The 16,908-nt window shown below is 42.1% G+C and overlaps 1 protein-coding gene and 1 long non-coding RNA gene across 2 annotated transcripts in view; one reads left to right on the top strand and one right to left on the bottom strand.

Moving 5' to 3' along the window:
* Nucleotides 1–15,108, top strand: part of SNX24 (sorting nexin 24) — a 157,562-nt gene extending 142,454 nt beyond the window's left edge. Inside the window, exons 4-7 of the mRNA XM_019469550.2 lie at nt 7,667–7,761; nt 9,128–9,160; nt 9,695–9,759; nt 14,059–15,108. Of these exons, the coding sequence (XP_019325095.1) occupies nt 7,667–7,761; nt 9,128–9,160; nt 9,695–9,759; nt 14,059–14,126 (261 nt within the window). The 3' untranslated portion in view covers nt 14,127–15,108. The remainder of the gene's footprint in view (nt 1–7,666; nt 7,762–9,127; nt 9,161–9,694; nt 9,760–14,058) is intronic.
* Nucleotides 2,571–8,494, bottom strand: LOC128778335 (uncharacterized). The gene is made up of 2 exons (XR_008423918.1): nt 8,245–8,494; nt 2,571–3,082 (listed from the first exon to the last, which is right to left on the bottom strand). It is a non-coding gene; the product is annotated as an uncharacterized LOC128778335 (long non-coding RNA).
* Nucleotides 15,109–16,908: the final 1,800 nt, after the last annotated feature.

Here is a 16,908-nt window from a genome sequence, read left to right as displayed (position 1 = left end):
GGGTGTGGAGCCTCTTGAGATTCTCTCTCCCCCTCTCTCTGCCCCTCCCCTGCTCATGCATGCATGCTCTCTCACTCAAAATAAAAGAAAATAAAGTAAAGTAAAATAAAATAAAATAAGGAATTTAGAGACAGCCAGAGAAAGGATTTAATGCTGGATCTGAGGGGCACTATTGCTGTCACCATTTATAGTCACCATACCATTCAGATCATATCATGTGTACCCGGATACCCCACCTACCACTCACACAGGTAACACTGCTCACTGGCCCCAAAATCCACAGAAAAAGAGTACAATCCTTGACATGACCCAGAAGCACCACCCCCCCAGCCTCTCCAGCTCAGCTTCATTGTTTTCTCAGACACAGCCACACTGGCGTCTGTTTTTCTAATATGACCACGCTTCCCCCTTTGAGCATGCTATGCTATGTGCCTGAAATATCCCGCTCCTTTGCCCTATCAGCTCATTCTCCCAGTTCCTGGATCACCTTCCCAGGGAAGCGTTCCTTTGCTCCATAGGTTAACAAGGATGCTTTGTTACTAACACTTAAAACAGCTAGCCACTTCCTTCAAAGTACTTGTTTCCGTTTGTAATCCTACACTTATTACTGGGATTGTTTGAACACCATTCATTTTCCCCACTAGACTGTACGCCCTGTGTGTTTGGCCAACCATTGTGTCAGTGGTTGTACCCAGTAGGTGTTTGATGAATATTCCAGAAGTACACAGCACATAAATTTTTATATTAAAATAGCTCTGAAGATGCTTGGTGTTTCAGTTTCTGTTGTTCCACGATGAGTTTGGTCTTTTTAGCTATAAAATGGTATTTCTTCTCTAAGATCTTTCGTAAGCCAAATTACATTATTTCTTTTCACATATTTTTTTTTTCTTTACCATTTTAAATAGGTTCTTGTGGCATTCAGCTTTCAAGGTCCTCAGATTTCTTCCAAGATAGTCTGTAAAGCCCTGTGAAACCATAGCACTTGTCTCTTTGAATTCTGTGAACAGTGCAGTTTTTTCCAGACACAGAGTTAGGTGCATGTTGGGAATGGTGTCACACACAAAATGAAGGATACGTGGCAACACTGGGCTCTTCAGACACAGATCTGTGTTGTTTTTTTTTTTTTTTTATGTGGTCATCTGACTTTTTAAAAGTGTTCCTTTGAGGGGCGCCTGGGTGGCTCAGTCGGTTGAGCATCCAACTTCGGCTCAGGTCATGATCTCGCAGTTCGTGGGCTCGAGCCCCGCATCGGCCTAGGCTCTCTGATGTCAGCTCAGAACCTGCTTGGGATCCCCTGTCCTCCTCTCTCTCTGCCCCTCCTCTGCTCGCTGTCTCTCAAAAAAATACATAAACATATAAACAATAGTAAGTATTTATTCCTTTGATAAGTTTACTAGGACTCAATTTTGAAATTCTGAGCAGTTGCTGGGGTGCAGGTGAGCAGAAGCCTGAGGACTGCAGAGGCTCTGTGCACTGCTAGCTTCGGTCCCAGAGGACAGTGACACTGCAGCCCGCTTACTGCAGTGAGGAGGCATTGATTTTTCTCCCTCTCTGTTCTTAGCTGCACCTCTGAGGCAGGTCTGGTATGAAGCATCTTTCCTGGCAAGGAGAGGAAAACCTGTCATGAACTTTGTCACCCCAACAAACGGACATTTCAAGCCAAACCAGATGGAGGAGGAACAGGGCTTTAAAGACTCCTGAAAACCTCCCCACTTAGTTCAGCATCCTGGCTGTTGTGACAAGAGAGGTTCCCTGCAGTTTGTAACAAACCTTGACCGACGATAGGGAAGAAATTTTTTTTTTTTTTTTTAATGTTTTGAGGAGAGAATAAAAGGATCAAATCAGTGAAAACAGTGCAGCTTTGTGCAGCGATCTCGGAAGGTTAGCAAAGTGGTCTTGTCCAAGTTTTCAACAAGATGTTCCGTTCCTGTTATAATTGGCTGCTGGGTAGGTTTGGACCTAACTAGAATGCCAGCGTTCGATTTCGCCGTGTCCTCGGTGGAGATGTGTCACCGTTTATGCTCGCCTTAGTGACAATTTTCTAAAATGGAAACTCGTGGGAAATCATTACAGTGTTTATATGTCTCCCTTGTCGGATGGCGTTATCCTGTGATATTTTACCAGTGTTTTCCACTGCATGATGGCATCTAGCAAAGGTTAAGGCAGAACAGGTCCCTCTGTAATTTTGTGACTGCATTTTACTTACTGAAGAAGAAAAGATAACTGACAATTAAGTATTTGGGATGTCACAGAAAGAACATGTGCAACTAATCAATGGTATCCTTTGGGAACATGATTTTATAAAGCTGATAAGGTAGAAAAATCGGGATTTTGTGATTTGTGTTACATGATGATAATTGCACCTTTTCAATAAAAAAGACATTTCTCCTGGAGTAAACATTGAGCTTGTGGGGGATGCTGGTAGCAATGCTGTTGTTTTTTTGCCCTATTCAGGCAATTTTTTTTGTAAATGTTTTTGTAGACTATGAGGTTTTTGGTTTGGGGTTTTTTTTGTTTTGTTTTTTGTTTTTGGCACCCATTCGTTTAGAGTGAGGTTTCTGCAGGAAACCTGTTGTAAGCAAAGTCATTTATTTATTATCCTGAAAGCGAGTAACACTGTATAAAGAATAAAAATTATTGTTTTTTGCTTACAAGTTGCACTCAATTTCCCAGTTTTAATGTGTATCCGAGTTGGATACAGCAACAGCCCTCCATTACATACATAGTATAGCACACACTTGTTCCATTTCTTGATTTTACCCCGTTTCCCATGTACCTCTTAATAATAACCTGGTTTTTAGTCTGCATGGCTCCTACGTGATGAATTACGTGCACATTTCTTCAATGCGTTCTTCTGTTAATCCTACAGCTTCTACAATCTGCATGTGTATCAAAGCACAACTAAAAAACATTCAGAGCCCAGGCTGTTTGGAAGCTCTTAACATAGCAGGCTCTTCCCCCACATGGGCCACTTTTGCTTGTTTTATTGCACAGGTTTCAATTAGATGTAGACAGGTACCTTCTCAGCTGGTTTGCACAGTGCTTTCTTCTCATTCCAGCAGCTTTGAACATCTCCACCTTCCTTTAAAAAAACAAAAACAGTTCATCAAAGGACCACGCTCCTTGGCCCAGCGACACATCATTCTGTGCTTGGTACCTGCTATTGGGTGACCTCTTTTGGAAATGATTTTGAGCCTTTTCTTCATGTTCATTGCTCACCTCTAGGCCTTTCTAAATTTATTCTTATTTCTCATTTTGGGGTGCTAGATAATATTGCATTAAGGGGAGCAAGAGGATTGGTTGCTTAGCTCGTTTTATAAAAGTTCTGGAAGCAACTCTTTTTGCTGACCTACCACTCGAGACAACAGCACTTGTATACAAGCACCTACTTTTTGTCTTACATCTGTGGTGTGAATTCTGCCCCTTGGGGTATTTGACTCATTACTTACACCTGTAAAATGGAATTTAATGGGATTTATTTCCAAGTTCTTCTCTAACTTGCCATATTCATTTTTGAATTGTGTTGTCCTGCTGCATAAATGAGTTGTCCAGCCATCTGTCCAAACTCGGATCCAGTGTCAGACCTCTACCATCACAGTGATCAGTTAATCGATTAAGTAGCACTGGGTCTGGGGCCATCACTGCACTCCAGTTCAAAATGCTCCTCTCGTAACACATGTAGGGGACTCATGTCTCCTCGGTTGTACCCTAACCCAGCAGTGATGGCGTTTAAACAATATTTTCCTCCATGTTTTGCTAACCTTGTGAACCCCCAATACTACAGATTGCTAAATTCTAGAATTTCGTATGAAAGACACAGAAGCCATGAGTATGAACTCGTTTCTAATTTTTTTTTTTTAATTTTTAACGTTTATTTATTTTTGAGAGACAGAGACAGACAGAGCATGAGCAGGGGGAGAAGCAGAGAGAGAGGGAGACACAGAATCCGAAGCAGGCTCCAGGCTCTGAGGTGTCAGCACAGAGCCCGACGCGGGGCTCGAACCCACGAACTGTGAGATCATGACCTGAGCTGAAGTCAGACGCTTAACCGACTGAGCCACCCAGGCGCCCCTGAACTCCTTTCTAAATTCAATGCACTTGTAGATTTTGAACCACCAGAAAGAATCCTTCCGAAAGTTAGCCCCACTGCCAGATAAATATTTTCAACCACAGCCCAGAGCCGAAAGCATTAATGAATTCTAATAGCAAGGCTGCACACAGCCCAGTGGGGGTTGCAATTGACAAAGAGGCAGAAAACTAGAACAAGAGGGCCAGCGTGTCCTTTGGGGAGCTGGCCTACAGCACGGGCCCAACAGTGAGTGCTGCAGGCTCCCAGCCAAATGAAGAGTGTGCCCAGCAGCGTTACTGTCATTCGGGAACTGAAAGCGGGTGTCCTTGGCTGGACTGTCAGGGGCCTGTGACCCCCCCTGCCACTGTCAGCACAGTTATGTATGTATGCATGTTTTTCAGCAAACGAGATTCTCAGGTTTGATCCAATTTTGAAAGGGATCCATGAATCATGGAGGGTTAAGAAGCCCCGGCTCACTAGATGGACAGTGATTCAAACTTCTAAAACCAATAAAAGAGGTTGTTGGGAATTGATATAACAAGACATTCTGAGGAAACAATGAACCTTTGTCGAAGACTCATGGTGTGCCAAAGACTCTTGGGGACATCACATCATCTTATCCTCACACTAATCCTCTGAGGTAGCCACAGGATTTTATAAAGCTGATAAGGTAGAAAAATAAGGGGTGTTGGAACCCAGTTCTTGTCCTAAAGCTCCATACATCCTACCACACCATCCTGCCTCTCTAAGAAATGGAAATGACTAAACATTGAAAATTAATAAAAAATCATACGAAGCAAGCTATAGCAATGGGGAAATTTAATTTGATATCTAAAATGTAACTTCTATATAGTGATTTTATATTTATTTATATTTATATAGAATATTTTTTATTTATTATAGGTTTATATGTATTTATTTACCTATTGAATAAAATTGGGTATTTAGACCTGACAGAGGTCCCAAGAAGGTGGAACGCTCCAGGGTGCAGTTTTAAGGAGTGATCTTCAGTGAAAGCTTCTCATAGAAAAAGTTGTAAATGAACAGTCATGAGGCCCCACATCACTGCTGGGGTTCTCAGAGAGTGAGATCGTGTGTTTATGAACTGAACAATCTAGTTGAAACTCATGTAATGTCTCTTGTGCATCTTCGCGCTACTTAATGACAGTCATTTCACTTGTACTTATTATATTACATTAGGTAAACTCTACCATTTTACACTCTACCTCTGTTTGGATTTAAGTATTAATCATTTTCTTACAAGCCTTAGCAGAGTTTAGGAGGTATTGCCACCATGTAACTGAATGCTTAACTGATCCACCCTCTTCCCCCAATGCTACTTTCTTTATAACTGTAAACCCTGAAATCCATATTGGTGACTTTTATGAAAAATATTATTTGAGAATTTTCAGTGAACAGTTAACAAAAATGCTCACAAATTTCTGGAGTTTTCGATGTTCCTTTTTTTGCAAATATAGCTTACCTAAAAAAAAATGTGATCATCTCTTTGTAGTTACTCTGTTTGGGGAGGCTGAGCAGGATTAATTCCTGTCCTGGTGTTGCAGTGTAAACAGCTTTTTGCCTGTCTTTTGTCATTAATGATCATGCTGTAGATGTACCCAGTGCATTGTAAGCCAATCTGTCAAGGCAAATAAACAATTCACCTTGTTAAAATTCCCTAAATCTTGCATTAATAAAACCAAACTAACCCCCTGAACACTCAAGAGATGTCTTCCTCCATACTGCGGTGATGGATGGCATGTCTAAAGATCCTGGAAATTAAGTAGTTCAGGTCATTAAAAGTGTCCCACACTTGTTATTGATTTAATTTATTTTAAAAGGTGGGGGTGGAGATAAGAGTGTTACCCCCCCCCCATTTTTTTTTAATCTGAAAGCTACCACTTGTACACATAATTAAAACTATTGCCTGGGTTACCAGCTCTGTATTTGTTACAACATTAAGCTTTATTATTCAGATAGGTATTGTATCATCCTGTTAAACAGATATCTAGAAACGAGGAAATAATCACTGCAATTTGACGGCAAACATTCCTGGGAGCTTCATATATATGATGATTTTTACAGCCTTTGAGTTCCAGGCACTGAAATAATGACCTTAGAGGCACTCCCAAAATTTCCTCGAGTAGATAAAAATTTAGGTGAAGGTCAGTGGAAATAGTAATGAAAGCATGCCCCTGGAAAAGGGATTTTTTTTTTCTATTTTGTGTATTGCTTTGTTTTCCTGCTTCTTTGCTTACTGTCCTTAAGCCTCAGTGGGTATAGCCGGCTATGTAAGGAATAGGAAGAGACCAAAACAGAGCTGGCTTTCCAGATGAGTCTTCTCCAGCAACTGAACAGCAGGAAGGTTGAGCCACTAGCATAGTGCAGGGGTCAGCCTATATTGTTCATTCCATTTCTATGTCCTGAACTGGGCAACTATCTGCAAACTGTGCTAGAAATACAACCACTCGGTGCGTAAAGTATGACTAAAAGCAACAGATTATGTTGAGCTAGGTATTTTAAATATACATCATTTGCCCTTTTTGTCATTGGAGCCTTATGCATCACGCTGCACAGCTGTACCTGATCAGCCGTGTGAGTGATACTTGACCATCACTTCTCACTGTCCTGTAAACCACACATGCTTATTGGGGTGTGGGGAGGAGAACCGTGATAAAATATGAACCCTTGAAGAGAGTTCTGTTACTTTCAGAGATTATTGTACAGTCTTTGATGCTTTCTCCATGGTCTTTGAAAACAAAAACAAAAACAAAGGTGCGGGAGGGAGGGGCAGATGTGCAATCGGTTCACACACCATGGTTCTCTTTGTAAAAAATAGGTACCCATGAAAATGCACTCTCTAGTTCTCCATTAGATTTCTCCTTGCACTTGCATAATTCGGATAGCCGAGAACTGACATGGTTCTGCCATTACGCCACGTCTTTAGCAGCGTTCCCTAAATGGAAGAACGGTATAGATTTTTTTTTTTTTTTTTAGTATATATGCTGATTTACACTTAGTGGTAAAGTTGTTACCCTTTAAGTGGAGCTGTCCACAGAGCAATTAATGTCACTTAATCCTAATGCCCAAAGAGGTGAGAGCTGAGGGATCTTGTCTCAATCTTCCAGTTAGCAAAGCCATGTGTAATATTTCCTAAACAATAGCGATCTCTTGTAGACACACACACAGCCCAGACCACCTTATCACTCAGTAAGGAAAATTTGATGTACATATCTTAGCAATATTATTGACGTACCCAGGTTTTTAAAATACTCTGATTGGAACCTCCATGAAGGCAAGAACTACATCTGCCTGGTCGCCCACTGACTTGCGCCCTTGTCAGCACCTAACATGCAGTAGATGTTCGGTAAATGCCGACTGGGTGAGAGAATAGATGAAATGGACTATTTGCTGGCACTGAAGAGCATGCATGGCTCCTGAATTCTTAGTGGGTAAGATGGGGACCACTCCCCATACAGAGTGTGAAGAATGATACTGCTAAGAACTTAGATGGGTGCTCATGATGTTTGGAAGTAGTTCGTTGGATAGATCGCCTAGCAAATTTTACTTTCTCCGTTCTGTTTTCTACTTTTGCAGGCTGTCATTTTAGAAAATGAAGAGCTCCCCAAGCTGTTCCTTGATTTCCTAAATGTGCGACACTTGCCCTCTCTACCAAAGGCAGAGAGTTGTGGGTAAGGATTGTTGTTCACCCATTGGACATGTATTTGAAACTACTCTGCAGTCACTTGTTGGCCTAACCAATAACCCCACTGGTACTGGAAAGGGCCAGCCTGGCCACACCCCTTCTCTCTGCCGGGACAGCACTCACACGCCCCCTGCCTGTAGTCAAAGGAATTCCTCATCAGCCCTCATCACTATATTGTGGCCAAATGACCAAGGCTTAGTAACTCAGCTTTAGACTTAAGGAATTGACTTTTTAAGTTCTGCTGCTTCATGGAGTGATGTTACAAGACAGGAGTTATGAATCTAGATAGCCTGTTGAGAGACTCATATATTTATTTGTGGATACTTCAGCTAGGTCTATATCCCCACACACATACAGTCACATAATCATAAAGCTGAGAAGGACCTTAAGATGATTTTACCCAACTGCCTTATTGTAGAGTGGAGTAAACCAAGGCACAGAATTAAGCATCTTTCCCACAATCTCTCACCTTGTAGTTGGTAGAGCCCAGGCCTTCCTGTGTGAACTCTCTCTGCTGCCCTGCTGCCTCTCTCGCAGAACCTTTTCCTGAGGGGCTGCAGACCCCCATCTTTGTCTTCCAAGGAACCAAACATTGGATACCCTCAGCACTTGGGAAGGTGTTCTTCTGCAGAATTAACTCTGAGACAAGCTCCTCACCCAGCTCCGGGCCCCTGACGTGCGTGAAGCTTGTTGCCGAAAGCAGTTAGCAACACCCCTGACCAATTAAATCCATTACGGAGAAACACATCATCACAAAGTCTCTGGGAGCCCAAGCGGAGGAAAGGGTTGTATTCATTCGAACTACAAGATTCCAGCTGACCACACCCAAAGTCGTGTTAAACCCCAGCCGTCCGCGGGGCGAGACGCTGCAGACACTAGACCCCTCACTGGCAGTGTTTGCTCAGGGCCACCTTCCACTCACCCCAGAGCGAGAATTACACACACACTGCTCACCAAATAGCAGGCGTTGTCAGTGTGCCCTGTTCTGACTTGCGTGTACTTGCTATGAGGTGGGGGTTTATAGAGGGATGTTTTTAAGAAGAAATGTGGGAAATGACAGAGTGAAATCGTTTCTCCCTTATACAAGTCTGAAAGTAAAACCATCAGGTTTTTAAGTGATCGTCGGGAAAATTGACATTCGAGAATATCGTGCTCATAAGATTCCTCAGCTCATAAGATTCCTTAGAAGGAGGCGTCAGTCATGCTGTGACTCTGGGAAAACCCCTTTCTTTTCAAAATGTTTCCCATTTCGGAGCTCTAGGATTGCTGGCTGGTTTTTTTTTTCTTTGGTTGGTGTAAACAGTCACCCAATTTATATGGTCTTTTTTCTCCTCTTTTAAAAAATTTTTTAGATCGTTTGATGAGACAGAATCTGAAGAATCAAGGTAAGAACTAATACTGGCCAGTCAAGACTTACATAAAACCAGGAATAGGACTGTGGTTTTGTGAAATGTTTAGTTAACCATGGTGTAAGGGTATCAAGTCATGATCTTCTTGAAAACGTTTGTTAGCAAATTGATTTTCAGATTATAAATATTTGATAGAAAGTTAGAGAAGTAAACAGTTATATCCAGGAGAGAAGCCATAGGAGCCCTGCATTGTTTTGTGCAAGTAATAAGAATACTCTTTTATCAATAATTGTGCTATGAGATTAAAAAAGACGACAGCGACGCTTTTCAGCAGTGATTTATCGTATAGATTGTAGATCTGCTTCAGATTCCACAAAGAAATGTTTAGAAGGTGAGCGCCCGGCTTGTTTATTCCCTGTAACTCGGCTTGCTATCCTTCACCCACACGGTTAGATACATAAACCTTGAGATGTCCCCACACAGCAGTTTGATCCCCTCAAAGCTAGTTTGTAGTGTTTTCTGTTTACCGTCGTCCCCTGATGCTGACATGCCTGTTCTTGACCTTTCCAGCAAACTGTCCCACCAGCCGGTGCTACTGTTCCTCAGGGATCCATACGTCTTGCCTGCAGCCAGCGGTAATCAAACCTGTCATCTGCTAACAGCTCTTTACTGATCTGACCCTGCACCACATAAACCACGTTTTTAATACAGGTCTAACAGAGTGACATTGGTCCAGGGCTTAATAATCTGCCAATAAAACAGTGCTCTTGGTGTAAGAGACATTCAGAATTTTAATTGGGGCAGGGCTTTCGGCAAGAAATGTAATTTTTCTTTCTACTTTACCAGGCGATTTTGAATTAGAGTAATAAGGAGGAAAGGTATTTACCGTCTTTTCATTTTTTTTTTTTTTTTTTTTTTTGATGATGTTATTTGGGTCTCTGCATGTTTTTATCCAGATGCTGAGGTTTGATTCCAAGGCTCTGGTTCTTTTTTATTTAAATGCTTTTTCCCAAAAGCTGTCTGCGTATATCACATGTGTATTTCTACTTCCATTTCAGTTATGGCATCTTAGGTGATGGAATGTATATTTTTAGAAGATATATACTTAAATATAATGAATTAATTTAAGCATAAATATAATCAATATTTTAGTTGGGTCCTTTCTTTGTGCCAAGAAATTTAAATTATTCAGAGTCCCTCTCAAAATGTTCCCTTGTCCAGCTCTTTGTGAGTACATTCTCAGACATTATCTCATTGCATTTTTTTAACAGCCTTATGAACTAGGCAGGGCAGGTATCATCACTGGTTAATGAGAGAATCGGGGCTCAAGGAGGTCCCTGACTTGCCCAGTCTCCATAGTTGATGGGCAGACCCCTGGTGCCTGATTTCTTCTTGTGTGCTCTGTGCACAGAGTGAATTTTCAGCCTTTGTTTCTGAGAGTAACTAAATAGCATGGCAGCTAAACAGCAGTAGATAAATTATCTGTTGAAACCATTCCTACATTCTGACAATAAAACCTTATCACCAGCAAGAGAGAAAGGACCGTTGTGTAGCCGCAGTCCATGCACTGAGATCCCTGACTTAGCTGTCAGTTCAAAGAAGGCTAGCAGGACACAGCCCGGCTCTGGCAAGGGTCCATTCTTAACACCCTGATCAGAGGGAGCTTCCTTTGCTATATAAGAGTATAGTCTCATAGTATTTTTCCTATAAAATCCTTTTCAGTGAGGAATACTTAATCACCTTTCTCTAGCATTTGCTTCTGTGTTTAAAAAATACACATTAGGGGCCCCTGGGTGACTCAGTCAGTTAAGCGTCCGACTTTGGCTCAACTCATGATCTCACGGTTTGTGAGTTCGAGCCTTGCATCGGGCTCTGTGCTGACAGCTCGGAGCCTGGAGCCTGCTTCAGATCTGTGTCTCCCTCTCTCTCTGCCCTTCCCCTGCTCATGCTCATGCGCTCTCTCTCTCTCTCTCTCTCTCTCAAAATAAATACTAAAATTTTTTGAATAAAAAAAACCCCAGTATTCCATTTGCTTTGATTAGCGTCCTGCCCGTTTGCTTCCTTTATAGTAGTGATCGCATACTTTGTTCCCTTCTTTTTCTCTGTCGTGTTTACCTGCTAATCTCCAGCATCTAGCAAATGCTCAGCACTCGCTGGACAGTAAATACAGCACCTTGACCTGTGCTGTTCCCTCTGCTGGGAATGCCCTTCACCCAGACAAGGTGTGCACCCTGGCACCTGTGAGGACAGCTGGCTGCTGCACCCTCGTTCACACGGCACCTACTCACAGAGGTCTTTCCTCACCTTCCCATCCTGTTGCCCTCAAGCCCCGTGCCCTGTTTCATTTTCCCCCCTTTGCCTTTAAGCCACTGCTGGACCTGTCCAGGTGGTGCAGAATTTCTCTGAGTAATTCATGGTATTGTCCTTTTTGCCGAGCTTATTAAATCCATACTAAATATGCTGATGATGTAAATCACTAACCTTCAAATAGACTTTTATATTTTGGGTGGTAAAGGATAAATGCCTATATGCTAACAATGCATGTTCATATATGCTGTTTGGGCATCTAATTAAAAATTGATCATTATGGGGCGCCTACGTGGCTCAGTCTGTTAAGCATCTTACTTTGGCTCAGGTCATGATCTCACGGTCCATGAGTTCGAGCCCTGCATCAGGCTCTGTGCTGACAGCTCAGAACCTGGAGCCTGCTTCAGATTCTGGGTCTTCCTCTCTCTGTTTCTTCCCCACTTGTATTCTGTTTCTCTGTCTCTCTCAAAAATAAAGAATTTTTAAAAAAATTTTTAAGAAAATTGATCAATATTTCCATTTATGGCTCTTGGTTTCAGTATACCTCTGTGAGGGAGAAAAACTTTTAGAACTAAAATGCACTTAGCAAAATCATGGTTTCTGATTGAGATCAACATATATAGGCTTAAGTTCTGTTGCAGATTATGAAAGATATGTTTTATGGAAAATTATGTTAACTTCATGTTGTATAAGAGCAAACAATAAGACATCAAGTGTCATCGCCTAAAGGTGATTGAATGAATACTCATGTACTGGAGACATTTTTTTTAACTTAGTTTATTTATTTTGAGAGAAAGAGAGCACAAGCAGGGGAGGAACAGAAAGAGAGAGCGAGAATCCCAAGCAGGCTGTACTCTGTCAGCACAGAGCCAGACGCAGGGCTAGATCTCACAAACCATGAGATCATGACCTGAGCCAAGATCAAGAGCCGAATGCTTAACCGACTGAGCCACCCAGGCACCCCTTGGAGATATTCTTAAAACCTATTTTGTCTGTGTATTCATTTGCTTGCCTCCCTGACTAGCGTAAAAGTTCTGTGGCATGGGCAGGGACTGCTATTTACTTAGATCCCCGGTAATTAGACAGCGCTTGGTACTGATGGTAGCTGGTACTTCACCGTGTGCCCAGGTCGGGTTCAAGTGCTTTGTTTCTCCCACCAGTTTCTACAACAGCCTATCAGGTAGGTACTATTATGAAGTCCCTCGCTTGTCATGTGGAACTCGTCACCTCTTTGACCGTGTTCCTGTCTACTCTGAATGGCAGCCAGGGTCATCTTTGCAAAACACAATTCATTTCCTTCTCCCTCTGCTTAAATTCCTTCAGGAGCTTCCCGTTGCTTTTCAGATGAAGCCACAGTTCCTGTGCTTGAGTTGGCCTTCCTGCCCCCAGGCCTCTCCCTCATTCCCTTTTCTTCTTTTTTGTTTCTTTTTTAAGGATTATTTATTTTTGAGAGAGAGAGGGAAAGAGAGAGACGGCGTGAGGGAGGGAGGGGGACAGAGGATCCGAAGCAGGCTCTGTGTTGACAGCAATGAGCAGCACAATGTGAGGCTCGAACCCACAGACCATGAGATCATGACCTGAGCGGAAATCAGGAGTCAGACGCTTAACCTGCTTAACCGACTGAGCCACCCAGGCATCCCTCATTCCCTTTTCCACCCTGGCCCCCATTTCAGTCTTTGATCCTTCCAGGGTCCCTCCTGCCACAGACGTGCCACATGGCTAGCTCCTCTGCCTAGTCCACTCCTCCGAGAACATTTCTGCCCTGCCTTGCGAGTGCTTTTACAGAGTAGGAACTCTCTAGAGGTTGGATTACTACGTGAACAGTGCTTGTCGTAAAGTTTTTGTCTTAAAGTATTGGACCAGCTAATTTCCTCACATAATAACTGTATTATTTAAAGTGGGTGGCTTAGCATAGATCCTGGGTATAATCATGTGCAGCTTGAAGTTTAGAAATTGAACCTCTGAGCCGTGTGATGGATAGGTCCCCCTGTGCAGCTTACCATTCGTATTCTCCCTGCTCCGATCACTGGCTCGTGGCTCCACATCCATACACCTCTGGGTTTCCTTTGTATCTCCTCTAAAAACGTGGCTGGTTTTTCAAGTTTGACAAGATGGTTTTTGTCGGAAATGTGCCCTTTTAAGCTACGAAGACGGCCCCCCAATGTTACTGCTCCTTGGAAGCTCACGTAACAGCACGATCATCCTCGAGACAACTTGGACTAAACGCTCCTGTAAACCACAATGGAAAAACTGCAGCCGAGTATTCCCTGTAGAAATCTTGGAATTCCTTCAAGTATATTGAGATTTTGTTAGAAATTGAATTGCCAGTGTAATCCATCTTCCTTGTGAGAAAACATTCAGATAAAGAGCTGGGGCCTAGCAGCATTAACCATTAGAACATCCCTTAAATCAATAAGCTACAAATCTGGCCGTGCATTCCTGCAGCGCCTGGCCCTGCACTAAAGTGGCTTTAGGCCAAGGCACCGTGACAGATAACGCATCCTAAACAAGGTGATGCGGATCCCTAAGTTACCGTGGGCCTCACCTCTTTAAATTCTACCAAACGCAATTGTATTTCGTATTTCACTGATGTGCTTAAGAAAAGCTGTGTTCCTTTTGTTTTTCAGATTTTCCAAATGTGGTTATTGAAGGAGTTCTCCATGGGATATTTTACCCTCATCTGCAGCCCAGGTAGAAATCCTACATGGCTGGAAGGAGCTGAAGCAGGTCTCACGGAAATCGATACCTACCAAATTAACCTAAACTCTATGACATAACAGCTCTAGCTAGTGGTAAAATTCACAGTCCCAGCTTAATTCAGGGCAGGGACATTTCCATTAGAATGGTGCTTTTAAAAATAGAAACTGAACCCCGGGCGGTGCTGAGGTTAGGGCCGAGCATTTGAGAAGGAGAAGGTAGCTGCCAATTTCGAACCTGGTGAGAAGGTTGTAGAATGTCCCTGTGAGCACCGAGCATAACAAAATGAAGGTGCTCTCTGCTTTCGTTGCACCACTTGCTAATTGAACATCTTATCCTGAAACATACAGAGACTCATCTACTTCGGTAACTTTTTGTCGTTGTTGTTCAGATTTCGTGACAGACTAATCTTTTCATCATGAGATTTTCTCCGTCAGCGATACGTGTATTCTGAAGTGCCCGCACCGGGAGAGTATCACAGAAACATGCTGTGCTAAATGTGAGAATGGAACTAAACTGGAAATTATATTTCGCTGTCAATGTTAGGGCATTTTTAAAAAACCATGTCATTTCTATTTACATTGCAGTAGGGTTGCATCTTACCTAGGAATTCGCTTCTGGGGTCAGTACCTAAAATAAAATGGAACATCGAGATCATCCTCGACTGCCCTTCAGAAAGGCACCATCAATGAACCCTGTACATCCAACACATCCAGGTTTTCTGCCAATGTTGGAAGAAATGACCGTTTCTTCTGTTGAAGACCAATGGGAGTTGGTGTTTGTTTAAGACACTGTTGTATAAAACCACATACCTTTCCACACTAGAATCGTACTTAGCCCTGCAAGATGCTTGCTTTCCGAGAGACAGATGTGAACTGACTTGCCTGAGGAGACACCAGAGTGACAAGCCTCATTTTGATTTCCTCACGGTTCTTCAGCACTCATCGAGGTTTACTCGTTCATTACATAAGTAGAATTGCCGCCGGATTAATTGTTATTTTCCTTATTGTTTCCTTGTTACCTCCTCTATGGAATTTATGTAAGTTAAATGTGTGTATCATCTAACGCCACTCTACATCTCACACAAGTTCGTATTTTGAGGAGTACGAGGATAAAAACATATATGCAAACAATGTATGTGCTCTATTCAGGCATTTCATGGAAAACTCCTAGCTAGCCTATTTATGGTTATTAATTTTACTAAGCTGCTTTGTGGGAGAAAAATATTTGGATTCAAGACCAATAACTGAATCATGGTTTTTGGTTAGGATATATATATGTGTGTGTGTGTGTGTGTGTGTGTGTGTGTGTGTGTGTGTATACACACATATATACATATATATATGTTATATATATAACATATATATATATACACACACACACACACACACACACACACACACACACACACATATATATATATATATGTTTCAAGCCTGCTGCAGACTTTTAGAGATACATTTATGATAGCTATGTGACTTCATGCTGGAAACACGCAAGGACTAAATAATCAAGTGTCATGAACCGAAAATAACTGAATGCTCAAGTGTTGGGAGATATTTTTTAAATGTTTCATTGTTAGCTATTTTGAGTTAAATAAAAACAGAGATGAAGAAATATTTCAATTTGTCTCCTCCTAGGATTTTATTGGAAACACCAGTTGTGTCTTATCTCTTTATACACACACACACACACACACACACACAACTTCTCACATACATACTCACATTTATCTCTAATTGAAGTGTTAAATTACCACATCTGTTAAGCCAGTAGGTACCCATTAAATAGTTGATGATTTACCAAGATAGTAAGAATTTTTTTTAATATGTAAACCAAGCCCTGTTGGCGGCACACACCTCAGGAAACGTTTTTTGAGGATTTTTATTTAGTGATGACTTTTATTTTTTATTTAATTTTTAATGTGTAATTTTGTGTTTCATTTCAATTCTGTTATAGGAAATAGAAACCACGGTAGGTATTTTAAGCAGGATGGAATAGTGAGAAATTGGATGCTCGTAGAATCTTTTGGAAGGATGAGGAGAGTGAACTTCAGCGGATAATCCAGGAATGACTTCCAGAATCCTCCAGCAACATCTAATACCCACCTGCCAGGGGAGCTACAACCTCTGCCTTAAGCAGGAATTCAGGGAGTCAGGAGGCTGCTCCTGGAGCTATTGAGGTCAAAACAAAACAAAAAAACTCCACTGTAGCTGTGATCCGGGTATCAGCAAGCAAAATCAGGAGGTAATTGTTCCCACTATAACTGCCTCATAGCAGGAATCTGGGGACTGGGCCCTGGAACAGAGTGTCCACCTTTACCAGCTGCACTAACATCCCCTCTCAACACCCTTGACTTTGCTTGCCCACAGCTACAGCCGGAAGATGGTGTTCACCCACCTCCATTTTCCATCTCATGAAAGCATATCCAATTGGCAGAACCTTATGATCAATCCCCAGCCTCAAGGGAGTCTGGGAGGGCGTGGAACTGCCTGGTCCCTGCACTGCAGGAATGGACAATGGAAAGAGGCTGGAATATATTTCCATGGTTGAAAATTTAATAACAACCTAAAAAAGGATATATAAAAAAAGAAAAATCTCCCACCCCGTCTCCTACATCCCGTCCCCGCCCCCCAAACAACCACTGTGCTTAGTTTATATGTGTACCTGCAGAGATTTCAGCCACATACATGCAAAATCATGTTTAGTATACATATTCCATTTCTCCCTTTTTTACAAAACAAGGATTTTCCAAGACATGGATTCATAGACAATACAGC

This window comes from Panthera pardus, unplaced genomic scaffold, assembly GCF_024362965.1.
Source record: "Panthera pardus isolate Hobbes unplaced genomic scaffold, ASM2436296v1 HiC_scaffold_2, whole genome shotgun sequence".
NCBI lineage: Eukaryota > Metazoa > Chordata > Mammalia > Carnivora > Felidae > Panthera > Panthera pardus.
The sequence above is the reverse complement of the archived record's forward strand: the minus strand, read 5'-3'. Positions and strand labels throughout refer to the sequence as shown.